Source organism: Mus caroli, unplaced genomic scaffold (genome assembly GCF_978045245.1).
Source record: "Mus caroli unplaced genomic scaffold, Mus_caroli_1 scaffold_14, whole genome shotgun sequence".
Taxonomy (NCBI): Eukaryota; Metazoa; Chordata; class Mammalia; order Rodentia; family Muridae; genus Mus; species Mus caroli.
The window spans coordinates 101,264,447-101,284,653 of record NW_028227269.1 but is presented as its reverse complement, the minus strand read 5'-3'; the positions used below and the strand labels follow the sequence as shown (position 1 = coordinate 101,284,653).

At 45.0% G+C, this 20,207-nt stretch overlaps 1 protein-coding gene across 5 annotated transcripts in view; it reads right to left on the bottom strand.

Annotated features, from left to right (window-relative positions):
- Positions 1–20,207, bottom strand: part of Unc79 (unc-79 subunit of NALCN channel complex) — a 235,915-nt gene that overhangs the window by 16,475 nt on the left and 199,233 nt on the right. For all 5 annotated transcript variants that reach the window (XM_085830632.1, XM_085830633.1, XM_029484459.2 and 2 more), the window contains 4 exons: positions 18,822–18,932; positions 11,322–11,426; positions 6,020–6,097; positions 2,243–2,332 (listed from right to left, as the gene is read on the bottom strand). In XM_085830632.1, coding sequence (XP_085686758.1) covers positions 2,243–2,332; positions 6,020–6,097; positions 11,322–11,426; positions 18,822–18,932 — 384 coding nt within the window. The remainder of the gene's footprint in view (positions 1–2,242; positions 2,333–6,019; positions 6,098–11,321; positions 11,427–18,821; positions 18,933–20,207) is intronic.

Sequence of the window (20,207 nt, the reverse complement as noted above, 5' to 3'; positions counted from 1 at the left end):
CTCCTCGGGTTAAGGCTGGATGAGACAAGCCAGTAGGAGGAAAAGGATCCCAAACACAGGCAAAAGAATCAGAGACAACCCCATTCCTACTGTTAGTAGAAAGGTCAGGTTGTTCCCAACCCCACACCATAGCACCCTAGGCACACAACCTGCTTAGCATCTTGAACGGTTTCCCTCTGTGGAATTGTTCAATTTTTTTTTAGCTCTAGCATCCCTTCCCTTAGAAAGCCTTCCCTGAACTCCATAGCCAGATCCATGCTACTGTTTACTATTCCTTTACAGCAGGTATGAAAGCCATGGCTTGATTACAGCTTAGGTAAACTAGTCACTACGTCTGGCCCCTAGCAAACGGTAAATTAAATGAGGGCAGCTATTGTGTCTGCAGCCTTGTGTTTGCCCACCAATGCAGTGCTATAACCAGGCTAGCCATAACGCAGACTCTCAGTGCATATTTGCTAAGTTAGTTTTGAAGCTTTCCTTTATTCAAGGACTTAAGACATAGGTTCTAGACCCAGTTCTGTCCCAAGTAGCCAGTGACCATGTTTGAGTCACTTGTCTGGTAAGAAAGCAATGTTGGGATATGGCTGCTGCCCAAGCCATTGTTCTCTGCGGCAATTCTGCCTTCCACAGACAGAGTCATCTGCTGAGACATAGTCCAGATCCCCCAGCGCTCAGACTTCCCAGTGCCAGCAGCATTAGCTTGGGAGATGAGTTTACATGGGATCAGGTATTGGTGGGCATACATCCTCACCCCTTCCTTCCTTACCTCCTGCCTGGAAATCAGAGGGCCTGGCAGGATGCTTGTGCTACGATACCTCCCCCCATCCTCAGAGAAGCTCCCCTCTTCTGCAGTGTAGGCTTTAAATCCTGTCTTCAGGGGCCCTGCCATGCCAGTGCGGCATTGGTACTGGGCCGTGAACTCTCTTGGGAGCCACTACGATGCTTCTGTCTGTCTGTTTGTCTGTCCATAGTCTTAGTAACTTTCCTATTAAACTCTTTGCTTCCCAGCAGTTCCTCTGAGCAACCTTCTTGAAAATCCCCATCCCTAACCTGGTAGCTACCTGAGGGCTCCTAATAGGAGTTAATGGTCAGGGGTTGGATTGTATCAATGTTTCGACCACCACTGGCATTTGTGAATATTTTTTCAGAAGTTTCTGTAAAACAAGCTCTAAATGTTTAGGGGATGGCTGCTGCCTCTTCTTTTGGTACTGAAGTCACTCAGGTTCATGTAACCAGTCCGTGACTGGTTGACCAGTATATGACTAACAGACAAGGAGGCTCTAAAAATGGCAGGGTCTGGACATGGGAGACACTACTACCTTGTCTTACAGCTCTTCCCGTCTCTGTAGCAAGAAGCACCCTGATGGGCTGCTCAGAGTCTAAAGAAAGAGCCTAGTGAAGAGGCAATGTTCTCGGCAGATGGATTTCTGAGCCCACGGGCTCCTGTTTGTCACAAAGGGAACTGTTCAGTGCCCCTCCCTGGATGGTTTCGGCCTGCCATCTGTCCAGAGCCTTCCTCAACTCTTTCAGACTCCTGATCTTTTAGCTCTGTGGTAGGACCATGGCAGAGCAAGTCCACTGCCAATCATTAGTCTCACCGCTATACCCCTGAGAGGGCAATATACTCAATAACCACACTGGGATGTTGTTCGCCATGTAAACTGAATCTTGTCATCCCCTTCATCGAGTTCTTAAAGATGATAGCTTCAAAGCAGACACAGTTACTGGCACGTGCTTGGCCCAGGGGCCACAGTCTTCCTGGGTTGTTTTATATCGATCTTCAGCACATTAGACAAGGAAGGAGCCTGTCGACTCTTATGGAGACTAGAGCTTGAGGTATCAAGATGTCTCTGGCTGGTAGGAGGGGACACCACCAGGGCTCACAGCAGTCTGAGGTTCAGCTCTGATGTCACCACTTTCTACGGAGAGTGACTTGACAGGGCCATATGACCCAAGCCACAGTTCCTACATTTTGGAAAGGGGCTAGCATTGAATCAGGACATTTAAAGACTGGAGAGAGTATTTTTAAACTACACAAAAAGCTGATAACGTGGGACTCTCCTTTCTTCCTTTTATTTTGCAGAACTGCTGGACCCCAATTCTTCAGACCCCCCAAAATGGGCTCATTCTATAGTGCTGCAGCTGCTTCTGCAGGGAGCAACAGATTCCCTTCTGGGTCTACCCTACTGTCACTCTGTTTTGTCCCCTAAGGGGAGGGGCGAGTGGACGGAAGGCCGCTTACCTTGAGCTTGGTTAGTGTGTGCATGTCAGCCATGAAGTCCAGCACCTCACTGACGTACTGCCGTATGCACTCCATTGCTGCCGTCCCGCACTGAAACACAGGGGCACGGCTCAGTCACGGCGCCACTTCTCATGCCACCACAGACTCACTGTGAAGCTGTCTACGTCTCTGTTGCCCCACCCCCACTGCTACCTTCAGTACAAAGCTGGTTAAAAACAACAACAACAAGAAAAAGGTTTGTGCTAGAGAGCAAAGAGACAGGAAAGCCTGAAAGAAAGGAAAGGAATTGCTACTTCCACCAGATAATTGAAGTGACGCTTCCTTGCTTTTAAACCGGTGTAAACACAAGAGTCAGACCTAACTGATCCATCCCATGCTCCAGGGAAGTCTCGAAGTCTCAGATGCCTATGAGATGAGCGCTCTCAAGGTTTACACTACCTTAGTCATCTCTACCCGGCCCCCGGAACACACACAGGTATTATATTGTGTTTGCAGGGTCAAAGGTTGTTTTCAAATCAAGCAGGGTTTGACTTCACATGCACAGATGTGTTGAGGTTGAGTTCTTTCTAGAACAGGTAACTAGAAGAAGGGAGATGGACTTCCTCATACACTTCAAGTGTGTTTGATCAACTTCAGGACAAAGGAAAAGGCACGCTTGTGTGGCGGGTTATGGACTGGCAGGGACCTGCCCTCTGGGAGCAGTGTGGTGAATCTGGGATTCGAAGTGAGGCAGCAAAGTGGACGGACAGGCAGGCTTCCTCATCAAAGCTGTGCCTGCCAGAGAACCCACATGTCGGCTGCATAATTCGGATCAAAGGCGTACAGGCTTTGAAGCCCAGTGAATACCCTGCTTACAGCCTCTCTGGGCTTCCTTTAGCGAAATCTGGAACACTGCAGACTTAACTAGCTCACCCAGAGACTTTCATTTCCCCATATTCATGTAAATCTGCACCGCCCTGAACTGTATCACCTCCCCTCTCTTCTAGAATGTTCCGCTTGTCAATTCCTCTGACAGGATAACAAACGGTAAAATAAGGTCAGTGGCCAGCCTGTCAGCATTTTCCAAGCAGCTCACACGTTCTAAGGCCTTCTCCTTCTCATTTAAATCCAGTGAAGGAATTATAAAAGGTTATTGTGCTCCGGCTTTTGCAATATGAATCCTTCAATGTGAAACCAGGATTCCCCTCCCCGATTTATTCCACACTCTCTGACCTTTCATGTATCATGCAAATGGGAGCAGAGACTCTGCTCTTGAATTTCTTGAAAGGGATTTGTTTCTTTCATAGGCAATATTTTATACCAGTTCAACTAGGCAAATGTCACTGAAAAGAATCACTCGGAACATTATTCAATATTTATCCTTGCATAGTTAGTTTGTTCCAGTGGCAGCGACTACACCCAGCTTTAATACCCACCTTGGGCTCAGGAAAATCTTAGGGAGCAAACCATGTGCATTTAAAAAGCGCACCCTTGTAATTTCCAATCCCCCTCTTCCTTTGTAAGATGTGGACATATCTTTAGATGTGTCACCAGAAGACTAAAACAAGGGACCGTGCTCCCTGCATTTCAGAAGGATCTGTCTGCTCTGACAGGAAACTTGTGACAAAGGAGATGGGCTCGCACTACCGCAAGCATGTGAGTTGAAACCCCTCTGCAAAAAAAATCCATCTGTTTTAAAAGCTATATTTCTTATATTATAAAAACAGCGCGAGTTCATTGCAGAAAGGTGGAAAACACAAAGTATTTAAAAAAAAAGCAATGTAAAATGCTATAATCCTAAACCCTGCCTTTCTCTTTTGAGAGTGGCGTGGTTCATAGTTCCTTCAAAAACTCTGCTGAGGGTACCTAACACGCAGGGAACAGAAGACTGACGTGACTTAGCTCTGTCGTCCTCCGGTTAAACGCACCACAAGCATTTCCTTGTGGAGTAACATTCTTTGACATCTTTGCTTGATATCCACATAGCAGTCTACCTTATGGGTGGACCTGGCTTTATCTAAGCAGTGGTGGTGTTGGGCGTTCCCCTTGCTTCCCGTCTTTCTTATTTTAAAGGGAACATCTAAAATGACACTCGAATGTAAGATATCTGGCACCCTTTTATTTTCACAAATAGATTTCTAGACGTGATTTATCAAACTGGCCTCCCCGAGGTTGGCTTCACTCCCACCAGGGGCTTCTGAGAATGCCATGTCCACACGACCATCTGTAAGTGTAGTTAGTAATCAAGAGTCTGCCGAGGAGAGTAGAATGGGTGGCACCTGCCAATGGTGATAAGGTGCCAGTTATGACAGGCAGATCCTGGTGTGCCACTGGGTAACAATAGTGCCCACAACTTTGCCCTGAGGATTGCTCATACGTGAAGTGTGATTATAATTAGTGGTAACTTGCAAACACGACGCGAGTGCCCACGCTGTGGTGATGGTTTCACAGGCGTCTCCTGACCTCCAAATCCATCAGGTTTCATAACCAGCGATCTAGAGTTTTTTTTTTTTTACATGTCAACCAAAGCTTAAAGTTCTTTGGTAAGAGAAAAAGAAAATTCTTCTAATTATTTATTTCACTTTTATGTTCTATTGTCCTTGAATTAATCAATTCATTCATTCATTGGTGGCAGGTGAAAGTAGAAGATGTCTTTTGGGGCTTCTTGTTGTTATGAAGGACCTGGGTTCGATTCCCAGCACCCACATGGAAGCTCACTACCTGCTCAGGCACCAAGCATGCACGTGGTGCACAGGTGAACATGCAGGCAAAAACACTCATACATATAAAATAGTAAAAAATAGGTTTGTTTTTTTTTTTAAAAAAAAACAAGATGTCTTTTGAGTGGCCTCCTTTGTGACACTGGAAAGGGCTCTGGAGAAGGACTCTGTAATGGCTGCTTTGGTGGTGGTGGTGGTAAAGCTGCCTTCTTCTTATTGATTCTGACTTTTTGCCGTGTAGCAGTGCATTTCTTTTACCAACCATGTAGGTAGCAACTATCACCCTTTAAGGAATTAATCAACACAGGCAGAGAATATGCAGAGCCTTCTGGCTGCCCAGGCACATAACTGGATCACATTTCCCATCCTTTCTTGCAGCTGCTGTGTCCTTGTGTGAGAGACGCCAAAGAGATATGGTAGCCTAGACCAGACCTATGAAGGTTCCTATGTTTGTGCTTGCTTCTCTTCCCCTAACCTTACCAGTTGATCACAGAGGGCTGAGGGAGAGAGGAGCCACCTCTGATGTAGATGCCATCCCCTGACTCATCTCAGGATGCCCATGTAAACTCCGTGTGCTAAGCTACCAAGAACTGGAATTTGATCCCGTCCCTTTTCACACTATACTGACAACTGTTAAAAGCCCTTTAATATCAGTGGGGTAATTCCCCTCCCATGAATAAGGGAAGAGTCTGAAGTATGGACACAGTTTTAAGAGTAAAGATGTTCACTAGTTTCAATTACGACAGCAGTAGCATACTGAAATGAAGACACCCACGGGTAGTGTCTGTATTATTTTGTAGCTGTTGTTTCAGGGGAGTTTTCTATGATGCTGGTCTGTCACTCACTATAGAAGCCACCATGTCCAGCATTGGTAAGCCGTACTTACTCACTCTGCACAGTGCTTAACAGGCATTATCTCAGCTGTTTCTCAACATGGACGACAAGGAAGTGGGGAGCCACAGTGACTTTACTCTCAAGTCACCACTTGTGAATGCCAAGCCTCAAGCTGGGAATCCCAGTCTGAAGCATCATTCATTGAGACCCAAAACCACAGACCATTCGCTCGACCAGGACTCACCCCCGGCACAGAGGCGATCATCTGCTTGCTTAGGATGGTAGACTCAGCTAGCTTGGTTCCAGCATCTGCACAGATAAACTAAAACCACAAACAAACAAACAAACAAACAAGGTGAATTACTCCTAACAGCACTTGGACAGTCATAGAACTAACTTATAATCTTATTAACAGGGTTTAGATTCACTCATGTTCGCTTCAGTCGTGGTCCACCCTGGAGACTACCAGACTTGCTCATCATGGTGGTTCGTCCCTATCAGCTTAGAAACAGCATGAATATGGTGCATGTGGGCTTCATGCACAAACCCAGGATTAAATCAAGAGCTTGCAAGACTCCCAGTCCCTCCTGCAGCATCTGACAGCTGTTGGAACACACTTGTGGACTTCCATGACTTCCATCATGACATCGAGATTCAGAGTAAAAACAGAGAAAAAAAAAAGGTGTCAGAGTGAGGACTCTGTTCCTCCCCAAAGATCTTCCATGTCCATCTTCTTCCCTCCACTTCACTCATGAGTGCTCCCTTGTGCCGAGAGGACCTGATTCCTGTCCCATGCACCCACAGGACTTTCCACACATGGGCAATTCAGCTACCACCATCAGACTTCAGTAGCCTACCAGTTATTTCTCAACCTGTTGGGGGCTTTTCCCAAGAGCTGACCTGACATGGCCCTCTGCAGAGCTAGCCTGGTGTCCCAGAGTGGCCCAGGAAGACTTTATGAATCAATTAATCAATTATGATTTAAGACCATGATGAGGATGGATTTGTCAGATTATAATTTAATTTGCTTTCATTATAGACCTTGGCAGGTGTTTCCTACTTAACCTAACATTTGGCTATTTATGGTTGGGGAGGTGTGGGAGAGCTAACTGAAGCCCAGGGATTGCTGATTAAGTAACTCCTGTTTAATTTCTCTTCTTGGCCTCTGGCCAGCTATCCCAGCAACTTTGGAACCCGCTGTTTGCAGGATTCAGAGACAGACACCCTCTCCTTCCCATCCATTTGGAAGGTGTGGGGAACCTGGGTGGGTCAGATCACCTGCGTGGAGCTAGGCCAGTTCCATCCTGTCAAACTGAGAGATGAGACAGCAGTTGGAGTGGAACAGAGGGAGGAAGAGGAGGCCTGCTGAGAAATTATGGTACTCGAGAATGGAAATCAACATTTGGGCTAACTAAATGGGGTCCCACGCACTGCTGATATAGTCTAAGTCAATAGCCTTCTGAGGCCCAAGCCTAAGGTCTAAAACTGTTCCTCACCAGTGGGAGGTGCAGCCACTCAGGAAAGGAAGTTAGCTTTAGTGCCAAGCTCTGGGGATGGGGGTGTGGGGAGCTATGCTGAGAGCTGTGTGGCAGGGGTATGGCACAGAGCCTGGCATGCATCCACTGGCTATCTAACATGCTTATTTCTCATGCCGCATAAGGAAAAGGCTCAGTCAGGTTCCGACACCTTTCACTTTGGCCAGAATTTCTAAGTAAAAGCTGTGACATGGGTAAGTAACTTTTAACAGACCAGCAGAGTGCTCCTGGCCCAACTCCTAGCAAGCACTGCTTGTTTTCCAAAGCTGTCTGAGGCTGCATTCGGAGACATCCTCTAGCTAAGTGCTAAATCCTTCAGGACACCAGGGCTAACTCTCATTCTTATGATGAAAAAGAAACTCCAACAAGGAGGCCATGGTGAGACAGAGTCACACCAACTCTGTGACAGAAAGGGAATTAGAGAGGTCTCTCTCAGGACAGCCGGAGGTCCTGGGTCCTCCCAAATGCACTTGTGTGGCCTCGTGGCCACCGAGCAAGGGGCATCAGCAAGGAAGCACCAGATGTGAGCACCAGGCTCCACCTTCAGCAGATGCCTGCCACCTGATGTGCTCAGGTTCAAAACTGTCATAACCTATACAAGTCAAAAAAAGGGGGGGGGGGGACTTCCCTTGAAAGAGAGTAAAAGTGCAGGATCCTCTAAAGAGCCAGGTACTGGGATGAATGTACATCAATCCAGCGTATTTTTACCGCATATGAACAACTGACTTCAGTAAATCTGTCGTTTTCATTACAGCCGCCAAGCACAAACTGGCAAGGCCCCTCCACTGTAACCGTGTAGAACTGCTGAACTAGAAAGAGACAACTGAAGTCTGGGGAGGGGTGAAGTAAGTGGTGTGCTTTCATGTAGCAACAATGAATAATAAAAAAAAAGATGTTGTGAATCTGAAAGAGAGCAAGGAGCAGTGTGTGAGAGGCTTTGGAGGGAACGGAAAGGGAAGAGATGATGTCATTATGTTATAATCGCAAAGATAAAAAAAAGTTCAAAACATAACCACGAGAATTCTATGCTTTCAGAGAGAAACGTACCCACTGAAATATGAGCTCCTCCCTGAGATACAGAGGGGAACAAAGAAACCACAAACCACGCACCACGCACCACGCACCGTCACTAAGTTCACTGTTACCCAAGAATACCCAAAATGGCGCTTCTACACTGCCTCCCTTAGGGCAGTTATTAGCAACTCTGCTAGTATTAGCAACTCCATCAGCGGTCTGAATTAAAAACAGCAGCTCTACCTTTGTTCTCAGCCCACATCTGACCTATTTTTAAAAGAGAACCTTTTACCAACATGATCCCTTGGCACATGGATGTGCAGGTATCCCACGGCGTGGGCGGGGTGCATGCAAGTTAGCAGAGAATCTACTCTCCAAACCCAGGAGTGGAGGAAACCCATTTGGATTTGAAGTTTGTCTTTTCGGTGACTTTTAAGGAGCTGTTGCTCTGTCATGGAAGCTTGAAAGGAGGCAAAGCGTTCACTGTCGGGCAGGGGTCTGGGTACTGCCGTCATACTGAAGCACAGTTAAGGAAGAATACAACAGTTCCATTCGGATAAACTCATCCATCTAGGAAGGTATTTCTAGGGATGCAGCTGGAGACCCGCTGTGCTGGTTCTTCATAGGACTGAAGGGTGAATTTGAATCTGGTGTCAGGGCAGCAGGTTCTTCTCATTGATGGCAGCAATGTGACCCATGTTCCTTTCCTGGGGACTTTGTCCTCTTTGCCACCCTCTTCTGTCTCCCAAGTTGTATTTTTCAGTTACAGAGACACACCCTGATGCCCTCAAAACACAGTCACTAATTCACGTGAAGAAAGACAATGTCCCAGGCTCCCAGGTACATGTTCTGTCCTTACTGATTGTCTGGGTGCTGGGAGCTGACACTACCCTCCAAGAAAGAGTGGAGCGTGTCTAGCTGAGACCTTCTGGCCAAGGAACAGGCAGGAGAGCATGGGGGATCTCCTCACCCCCCACACCCCCAGAGACAGCTAGAGGACCCAGCAGTGAACGGTAAAAGGAGCAGACGTGGAAACGGTGGTGAGATGAGAGGGGAGACTGAGGTTCTCTCCTTTACCCACGGAAAACTCTCTCCACAGTGGGGGCTTGGGGTGAGACCCCCGAGGGGACAAGGAAGCTATGCTGGCTTCAAGCTATGCCTCACTTTCATTCATCTCATTAGTAACTAGAGTGATTTACTCTAAGAGTTTAGAGAACATGGGTTACTTCAAAATGGCATGATGTTTATTTATTAGTTAGTTAGTTAGTTAGTTAGTTAGTTAGTTAGAGAAGGGTGAGACATTAGTCACAAAGCTGTTCCTCCAGGGTAGAATAGTAATGTTTCCTGAACACAGCTTCAACACGAATAATTTATAAACTTAAAGATTCTCTCTCTCTCTCTCTCTCTCTCTCTCTCTCTCTCTCTCTCTCTCTCTCTGTGTGTGTGTGTGTGTGTGTGTGTGTGTGTGTGTGTGTGTGTGTGTGTAAATATAACCCCCTAGTACCTGGAAGACTAAGGCAAGAACCCCTGAGAAGTTGAGGCTAACCCATACTACAAGATGAGAATCAGTCTTAAAAAACAAAACAACAACGTAAACGTGTTGTATTTGTGACAGGGGACACACATTCCCGAGTCCCATCTAGCAATGTCTTACATTTAGCCTTCTCCCTTGTTACAGTAAATGTTTTTGTTATTTACACACCACCCAGTGCTGCAGTAATCACTGTTTTCCCAGCTGCCGGGTAATTGAAACTGTCAGCATTCTTTTGCGGGTTTTGTGATGAGCGCTTATTACGGTTGACTAATGTACTTCAGAGAAAGCAGCCCGCAACAGCTACAGTGAGGTGCCAGACCCCAGGAAGAGCCTGCAGATATGCTGTGCTCAAGACTGAGACCGGTTAATTATCCAGTGCTGTGGAGAGCACCCAGGGCCGGTGAGCTTGTTTAAAGTCTTGCGGTTTCTGGCTACCTAACATGCCAGGCAGACACTTCTCCTTGGTGGCCCAGCTGTAATGACAAGCCCTGGCAAAGTTTTCCCTGATTGCACACTACACAGGACAGAGTCCTGCCTGTTCACAACTTCCTCTAAAGACCTCCCTCATCCCTGTCCCTCCTGGCACAAGTCACAGCCTATGTTGGAGATTTAGATGGGCTTGCCTGCGATGCTGTCAAGGACACTGGGGACAGAGGGCTTCAGCCCCTTATGTGTAGCCCAGTATCTGAGCGTGTAGTCACTGTCATAAGCCTCCAGGGCTGGCTTTCAGGCCCTCGCCTTAGTGGACCCACAGCAGCTGATCCCCACTTCCCACCGCATGGGCTCAGCACATCCTGCTTATTGGCTGTGTCTGGCTTGATCCATCCTCATAAATACGGAGGATTCTGGGGTTTGCACATGCTCGATGGACCACATTGCCTCACTCTGGGCTTTGTTGGTCCCATCTCCACACTGTTGTCTGAGCTGCCTGGCAACAGATGAATAACAAATTCCTTTTCTTTTTAAATTCTTTGATTTGAAATTCCCCCTCTTTTGGGAATCTGTGTGTGTGTGTGTGTGTGTGTGTGTGTGTGTGTGTGTGTGTGCGCGCGCGCGCCTCAGAAGCCAGAAAATCTGTTGGATCTCTCCTTGAGCTGGATGAGTCAGATGTGGGTGCTAAGGAACCAAACTTGGTCCTTTACAAGAGCAAACAAATGCTCTTAACCCAATGACTATCGGTCTCTCCAGCCCTGAATTTCAAGTTTCTTGATGAGAAAAATTATTGTTTTATTTTACTTTTTTTATAATCATTCACAAAACTCGATCCACACCAGGGGGGAAAAATTCCTCCTCTTTTATCTCTTTTAGCCAATGGAAGAATCAAGTACACTATGAGCATTAGACCACCACTCCCCTGTCTCCTGACACAGGCTTTGGTCTCGGGCACATGCCCCAAGCCTCCATTCCCTGTCCCAAACACAGGCAAGATCATGAGAAGTTTTGTGTATGCAGCACAAGCCTACCTGGACAAGCAGCAGGAGGTTTGTGTCTGGCAAAGGTGACTTGAGCTTCAGGGCCTGTAGAAGTTCCAGAACAACAGTCCGAGACAAGTAGAACTTATCCCTCTCCTAAATAAAACAAGATAGAAACAGTCTAGTCATTTTCAAATTTCAGTCCACATGCTCTGAAACAAACGAGCCTCAAAAATTGGCAGATTGGAAACTCAAAACAGAGCTTAAAAGTGCAATGCCAGCCAACATTGTGCTGGGTCCATCAAAAACCAAGTTTACCCTGGGCTTTCTTAGTTTGTGGTCCTAAACAGAGCACAAGCCTGGAGGATGTGGAATCCAGTCTCTAGCTGACTCTTGTCTCTATCCTCATTAGCTTCTGAAACTGCGGCTCAGTCTCTCTGTCGTATTTCCATACTCTCCGAATTCCCAGGGGGGACTGCCCTTCAGGGATAGACTCACAGCTCTACAGTACTGTGTTCCTCTGGACACTAACCTCATGATGTCTGTATATTTGGCTATCATACTGATGCTTCCAAGAAGCTTAAAAGAAAATGTTCTACTTGCTTAAAAAGTCTCTTTTATACACGCACCACACACATACACCATATACATATGCCGCATACACACACAACACATTCATACAAGCACACATACCACATATGCACTCATATTCTCTCTCTCTCTGTCTCTCTCTCTGTCTCTGTCTCTCTCCCTCTCCCTCTCTCTCTCTCTCTCTCTCTCTCTCTCTTTCTAACTTCTCTCCTCTCTCTCCCTTCTCTCTCCCTTCTCTCTCTCTCTCTCTCTCTCTCTCTCTCTCTCTCTCTCTCACACACACACACACACACACACACACACACTGAGCATGTGGGTGTGCCCTGCATGGAACACATGCTCAGGCTATGTCATGCTATCGCTTGTGCTTCTACCGTATACACAAGGCTCTGCTTTTACAGACTATACGGCTTAGCTCTGCTTTTACAGACTATACGGCTTAGCTGTGGGGAACAAAGACTTTGAAGATGGTCTCACCACAATTCCTCAGCATGTATATACCAAGTGAGTGTACCTCTGAGTCATGGAGTGTTAGAGCGTTTAATCTTAAAATGGCTGCTTCAGTTGCTGACTTATGCCTCATTTTTTTTTTTAATTGCTACATGAATTTTAGCTTGGGATTAGGAAGGAATTTCCAACAAGTTGAGGTGGCCTTGAATATACTTCTGCAGTTTCTGTGCTGCATGTTTATGCAAAGCATGGTTCTCAGCACCAATGAATTTATAAAATAAAATAAAATAAAATAAAATAAAATACCAAACAACTCAGAAAAACATTAAGGACAATCTACATCCTGCAGGATCAAATATTCCAGTAAGACTTGATTCTTTACATAAAAATAAACAAGCAGATCCATCTCATTAATGAGAATTTTTAAAATAAAGACTCACTTTCTTATTTTTAATGCATTTGTGCATGTATCTGTGTGTGGGCATGTGCCTATGAGTGCAGGTGGCTGCAGTGGCCAGAAGAGGGCGCTGAATCCCCTGGGACTGGAACTTGTTACTACAAGCAGCTGTAAGCTGCCCAACGTTGGTGCTGGGAAGCTAACTTAATTCCTCTGCAGGGGCAAGTGTGTGTTCTTACTGCTTAGCCATCTTTCCACCACCGAAACCTTTCCTTTACCTTTAATAGACGGTAAAAGTGCATGCCCACCAAATAATAGTTCTAAAATAAACATACCCATGGTTTATTAGCAGTAAATATTTTGTTGTATCTAGGCAGTGGTGGCGCACGCCTATAATCCCAGCATTTGGGAGGCAGAGGCAGGCAGATTTCTGAGTTTGAGGCCAGCCTGGTCTACAGAGTGAGTTCCAGGACAGCCAGGGCTACACAGAGAAACCCTGTCTTGAAAAACAAACAAAAAAATAAACAAAAATTTGGTTATATGCCTATTTTATAGTCCTGCAGATCCCAGCTGGCTCACAAGGCTCTGCATTTAACACCCCGGTGTGCAGTTTTTCATGTATGAAGGGCACTCCTCTGTCTTCTCCTTCCTTGCTGCCCCTGGCTGGCTGGAATCAGGAGCCTGGTGCCCTGTGGAGTGTTTGGCCAGTGCTCCCAGTGTCTCTTCTATCAGTATGCATAAGGTGCAGATCAGTGTGTTTATAAACCCTGAGTGGATGTCATCACTAGGGCTGCATGGTGTTCATCTGTGAAAGGCTTTAAACTGTGGATGCCATCTTCCCTCAGTTATGAGCAATCCACTCTTTCTCTCTTCTCCCCTGGTTGTTGCGTATTATGTTTCTGTAGAACACTACACCTCTTGTACAAGGACTCAAGGTACTGGCTCAAAGTTGACTGTCTTAACCCTAACATGCATGCCACTGTGGTTCTTTTTTTTTTTTTTTTTTTGGCCAGTACTCTGTATCTGTGGCATTCATCTGCTTTTTCTGACCTCTGTACTCAAGGGTCTGACTACAGGGCCACCTTAGCTCTGTGGATCTGTGTGACACCATCCTTAGCCCCCTCCCTAAACTCTCTGCTCTCGCTTGTTATATAGGTTGGCCTTTTTAGTTCATATAGCTTTTCTTTCTTTCTCTTTTTCTCCCCCTTCCTCCCTTCTTCCCTCCATACCTCCCTTCCTTCCTCCTCCCCTACCTCCCTCCCTTCCTTCCTTCCTTCCTTCCTTCCTTCCTTCCTTCCTTCCTTCCTTTCTAGTACAGTACTTAAGAAAGAAGCTGAGGAGATACTCAGTTGGTAAGTTGCTTGCTGTGCAGGCACAAGAACGCACGCCTTTAATCCCAGCACTTGGGAGGCAGAGGCAGGTGGATTTCTGAGTTTGAGGCCAGCCTGGTTTACAGAGTGAGTTCCAGGACAGCCAGGGCTACACAGAGAAACCCTGTCTCGAAAAAACAAAAAAACAAAAAAAAAGAACCTAAGCTCACATCCACAACATGCACAGAAAAAAAAAGCCAAGCATGGCAGTGAGTGCTTAGAATCCCACTGCTGGGGAGGCAAAGACAGGGAGCTGACCAGTGATGCAGGGAGCTGACCAGTGATGCAGGGAGCTGACCAGTGATGCAGGGAGCTGACCAGTGATGCTCAGGTGCTGACCAGTGATGCTAAAAAAACTTGTCTCAAAAAATGAGGTGGTGAGCCAGAGAGGAAGACACACAACATAAACGTTGGACCGCCACATGCACATACACGTACATGTATCTGTACACACATGAAAATGCACACACACACACACACACACACATGCACACGAGTACGTGAGATATTAAATTTGCTTCTCAATAGACTGTGACTATAATGCTCTACCTTAGAAGGAAGTATTCTCTACATTTTCTTAATCATGGTTTTGATTTTAGACTTATTTAAAAGTATATTTTAACTGTCAAATATAACATGCCTCAGGTACCACTGCCGACACATCGCTTTGTAAGAATTGCCCTCTCTCAACTGCCTGGGTAGAAGGTAGCACCTTTCAGGGAAAGGGTTAAGAAATTTAAGACTGGACTGTACATGATTTTGGTGTAAAGGAAGTAGGGGAGCGATTAACAATAAAGAAATTTACAGCAACAACAAAAGAATTGGGAAAAGAACGTACAACCACCCCTGTGAACGCAGCATTGCATAGTTTTCAGAGTTCAATAGTCCCAGGCTATGTGCATCAACACTCACACCCACTTACACTCCCCTCTGTGCCACACGTACATCTGTCTGTATAGCACTCACTAGTTTTAAACATTTTTAGTGTCTTTAGATGTATTTTAGGTGTCTTTTATAGATGACATAAAACTGATTTTGAAAGCCAATCTGACAATTCCCAGTTAGTATCATAAACATTCATTGTGACTACTGCCCTGCCTAGAGTTCATTTCTATTGTTTAGCTTATGTTATTTCTTTTTATTATATATATTTATTATATTTTGTGTGTGTGTGTGTGTATGTGCATCTGTGTGTGTACTCTATCTTCATACACACTAGAAGATAGACTCAGATCCCATTACAGATGGTTGTGAGCTACCATGTGGGTGCTGGGAATTGAACTCAGGACCTCTGGAAGAACAGTCAGTGCTCTTAACCACTGAGCCATCTCTTCAGCAGCTTAGTCTGTATCTTTTGTTATAATTAAATTTTTATTTGTATCTTATCCCTGTACTTGTTTGGAACTTACATAGTGTATTTCTGGCTTTTGGAGTTTATGCTTAAAAATCGTGACATGTGTTAAGAGTTTAAAGTGACATATAATCCCTGTCCTTGTGAACAGCAGGGAGGGCGCTTTAAATCCATCCCCAAGCTACACACAAGCACACGCAGACACAGACACACTCATCCTGGATACAGGCTATTGTTAGCTGGTATTTTATTGTCCTTTTGTTTTATAATTAGTATTATTAATATTCTGTATACTTAATGTTATTATAACTGTTGCTTTATATTATCAAGGTCTCTTAGATTTACACATTTTACTAATTTCTTTAGTAAATTTCCCTTGTATATTTAAGAAACTTCTTTGTTAGTTCAATTCCCTTCTCATTATAATACATCTTGAAATATTACATCAGTAAGAATGAGTTCACATATCCAGGGGCTGGAGAGATGGCTCAGCAAAGAGCAACTACTGCTCTTTTTTTTTAATGGTTTTTCGAGACAGGGTTTCTCTGTGTAGCCCTGGCTGTCCTGGAACTCACTTTGTAGACCAGGCTGACCTTGAACTCAGAAATCCGCCTGCCTCTGCCTCCTGAGTGCTGGGATTAAAGGCGTGCGCCACCACGCCTGGCAAATACTGTTCTTGCAGAGACCCAGGTTCAGTTTCTGACACCCACTTGAACAGTTCATATCTGTAACTCCAAACCTTAGAGATCCAACGCTTTCCTCTGGCCTCCTTGAGCAAAAGGCACACACATGGTGCACATACATAAATGCGGGCACTCATACATATAGGGAAAATAAAAATAAATGGGTCTCCACGAGAATCAATCAATACTTTCTTTTCTTCCTCACGAATACCTCCTTAGACTTCAATCTTAAAAGGTGTTCTTAGCTCTAGAGAATTCTAGGTAACACTTCTTTTTCTCTTGGATCATTTTAAAGACTTTCCCACTGGAACCTACTTCCCTCTGGGATTGTAAGGGTTGCTGTTAAGTCTATTTTCAGAGTGTTTGTTCTCTCAGTTGCTCTTAAAACATTTCTTTTTCCTGCTTGTTCCAGTCACAGCTGGTCATACAAACTAACATGTGCAGGTGAGTGTGTGCAGGTGAGTGGACACAGGTGGGAGGATTGTAATACTTTTGGACACATTGTATCCCAAATCAGAGGACTGATGGTTTTCATTAACTAGGCAAATGGCAAAAGCCTAGTCTGTTATTCTACAGATTCCTAATGTGTTAGCTCTTTCTTTCTTTCCTTTTTTATCTTTGTCTCAATGTTTTTTGATGTCTTTCTGCTTTTCCATGTCTCCAGTTCTCCCTTTAAGCTATGTCTAATTTGCTCTTTAGCCTGTCAATTCACTGTTTTACCTTTGTGATTATCTTTCACTTTTATTAAGATTAAATTGCCCTCATTCATTTTTTTTAAATGACTGAACCCTGTTCCATGTTTTCTTTAATCCTTTATATGCTTATACAATGGAGTAAACTCTCACAGTATGGCATGTATTCTAATGGCCCATGTCTCACAACTTTCATGTTCTTGGGAGGAATACGATTGCTATTTATTGACTCTCCTAATCTAATCCCCTGTGGGTGTTTTCACTTGAGCAGAATTGAATTTAGACTACCTATGCCCCTCAGGGTTTTAGCCTCAGGAATCACTCTGGGGCTGAGCTGCAGGGTTTTCTCTCCAGAGATGCCTGAGGTTTGTTTCTGAGCTTCCTTCTGCAGAGATGCCGAAACTCAGCACCTGTTGCTGGAGTAGCATCAGTGTCACGTGACTCCAGCTTGGCTGCTGTCACGGCTTGTGAGGGCCATAGATTCAAACCATTACTCTTTTCAATGATTTGCCTGTGCTTACTAATTTCTCAAAATGACATCATATTATCTCTCCATTAGAAAGCTAAAATCCAGAGCATTGCTTGTCACTACTGCATCACAGATGTACCCTTTTACCCAGTGGGCAGTTTTGCAAGGGTTCTGACCTCCGAAGGACGATGACCTGACTCCAACTTCTGGCATGGAACTAAAAACACTGTCCCCTCTTCTTGTGTGGACACTGGCACTCAAAACATCGTGTTGTTAAGACAGCAACTCCCTGACACAAACTTGCTTACGTGAGCCACATTTGGGTTCTCAGATCCCTCTTCATTTGTCTGTGTCATTCTTATAACATTTAAAGTAAATATTATAAAAGTATTACTATATTTCATCCAAATTCTAGTCTTTTCAGTAAGGGGTGGTTCCGGATTTTCTAAACTGCCTGACTGATGGGAAAGGATGTCACCAGGGCTCCTCATGTTTTCCTGTCTTCTCATTTGATTACATAAGGAGGCACTACTAGATGAAACTCTTTTTAAATAAAATGACTTCTAAAAATAAAGCATTTTACTGAATTTGGGACTGTGTTGTGTTTAGCCACTTTTTTAAGCATAAAAGAAAAAAGGGGTTGAGTTACTTCTCAAAGAGACTGTGCAAGGGGAAAAAAACACTATCTTGAGAGGTAGAAAATGTGTGCCTCAGGCAGGGCAGTAAGTAGCTGATGTGAAAGGCCAAAGAGAATGTTATCATGGAACACTTAACATGGCGGAATGGGTGCAAAGTTGGAAAGAAAGATGACCAGGGAGCTTTTTATAAATAGAAAGAAGGCTTTGTTGTGAAATGAGAGTTTTAAGAGGGAAAGAAAGGGCTCATAGAGGAGGTGACAGAAATAGAGAGCGCCCTGCATGTTCAGGAGGGACCCTGAGAAACAGAGGCCCATTGACAACAAGTGCAGGACACTGGGTCTTGGAAGGGAGCATTCCGGTGTCCCCAGGGTGGGAAGGACCCCACTTTCCTCTGCTGCCTGCATTTCCTGAGGTCAGTGCCTACCAGCCATGATAAGGCAGCCAGAACCACTGGACAGGAAGTACTTTTCCATTTGCTCAGGCATGGGAGCAAGGTGCTAAAGACAGTCCAGCAGAGGAACCCTGGTTATGAGTCTCATCTCAGAGGCCAGGAACCCAGAACTGGACACGGACACGGACACAGGAGCATTAGGAGCACGCCAGAGGCTTTTACAAATACAGAGATGCTATTCTTTTCTTCTTAAAGAAGGACACACAGAGATTGTCTGCCCACTAATGATGCTCTAACAAACTTGAAAAAGTCTTTATGAGGTCACTTAGGCCATTTACCCTCGTTTTCTAAACCATGTGGCCTCAGTCTCCAAATCTATACATTTCAGAGCCATTTAATGCATGCATGTGTGAAGTAGCCAACCAGACCTCAGTTTAGCAGCTCCTTTTATCATCCACAAGGCAGCTAAGCTGACAGGGATAGGCCACTTCTGTCTCTGGGGCCACACGGGAGGCTTACCTTTGTGAACGCCCGGTAGCACAAACCACACAACTCCACGAGGTAGGCCAGCGTGAAGACTGCATTCTGAATGACAAAGCTCAGGAGCTTGGAAAAAGGCTCCAATAAACTCTGCAAAGAGATCAGATAAGTTGTTTATTTCCTTATTCTACTAAGGCATTAGTCTTATTACACCTTAACTGCAAGAGTTGTTTTATTTTCGAAATCCAAGGCAAGCAGCTGTTAAGAGCCATTCTGCTGGTCTAACAAAACAACAAACAATTCGAAGAGAATCACTCAGTCACTTTATTGTTCAAAAAGAAAAAAAAAAAAACTCTCACTTTCTGACATGGCATCATTTATTTACAAACCAACCTAACAATGGCCCTGTCCTCATGCCAGGCTAGGCAATCGCACCTCTGTGAGGCTGTGTTAGGATCACTCAGTCTGCTCCTCTGGACCCTCAGGTGGCTGTGGCTGCTCAGATTCACATCCACCAATTATGTTCTTGAGAAGCCCCATGGGTATCACCAAAGCCCATGAGCTCAGCCACAGTTCCTGCCACCCAGCTTCCTGAAAGTATGTATCAGAGGGAAGTCGTCTGTTTTCTTATCTGAACCCTACCATCAAGGGCCAAGTTTTAGTCTTGTGGGCTTACAAAAGTCACTCATGTTTTGTAAGCACCAGCTGAGTGCCAGGCAGAGCTCAATGCATCCTCATTGTTTGTCCTATCCAAAGTTCTCCTGACAACCCCAGGAGCCAGGGAGAGCGCAAGCTCTAACACTGGATTCTACTCTTCTCAGTTGGAACCTTGGATCTACATAGAGACATACGCAATCCATTTTTTATTAACAATGTAAGACATTAAAGTGCTATTTGATTCTTCAGAGCCATTCATCTTCATAACCACACTGAAAACAACACCTCAACAAATATGCCTGCATGAAATTTTCACTTCAAATTGTTCTTCCTTAAAATACACTTCCAGAAAAAGATGACTCAATAAGAGGATATAAACATTTTAAAAATATGGACTTGGTGTGTGTTCACGCAGGATAACCTCAAGTTGCTGTCTTCACCTCCCATCTTATTTTAGGTAGTCTCTCCTGCCCTTTCTCAAAGCCCCCGTCTGGCATCCAGCTCTTAGGTGAATACTGGTGATGGGAACTCAGGAAGTCACATTTGTTGCCAAGGGCTTTGACCCTCCAAGCATCTTTGCAGCTCCAGATATGAACTTATTTTTGAAGATTGAGTTTATTTTTTATTTATGTGTGTGTGTGTGTGGTGTTCATGCCATGTGTGTGCAGGAACCTGAGGAAGCCAGAAGAGGGCATCAGATTCCCTGAAGCCAGAGGTACAAGGGGGTGTTGGCTGCCTGACATGGGTGCCTGGAAGCAAACTTGGGGT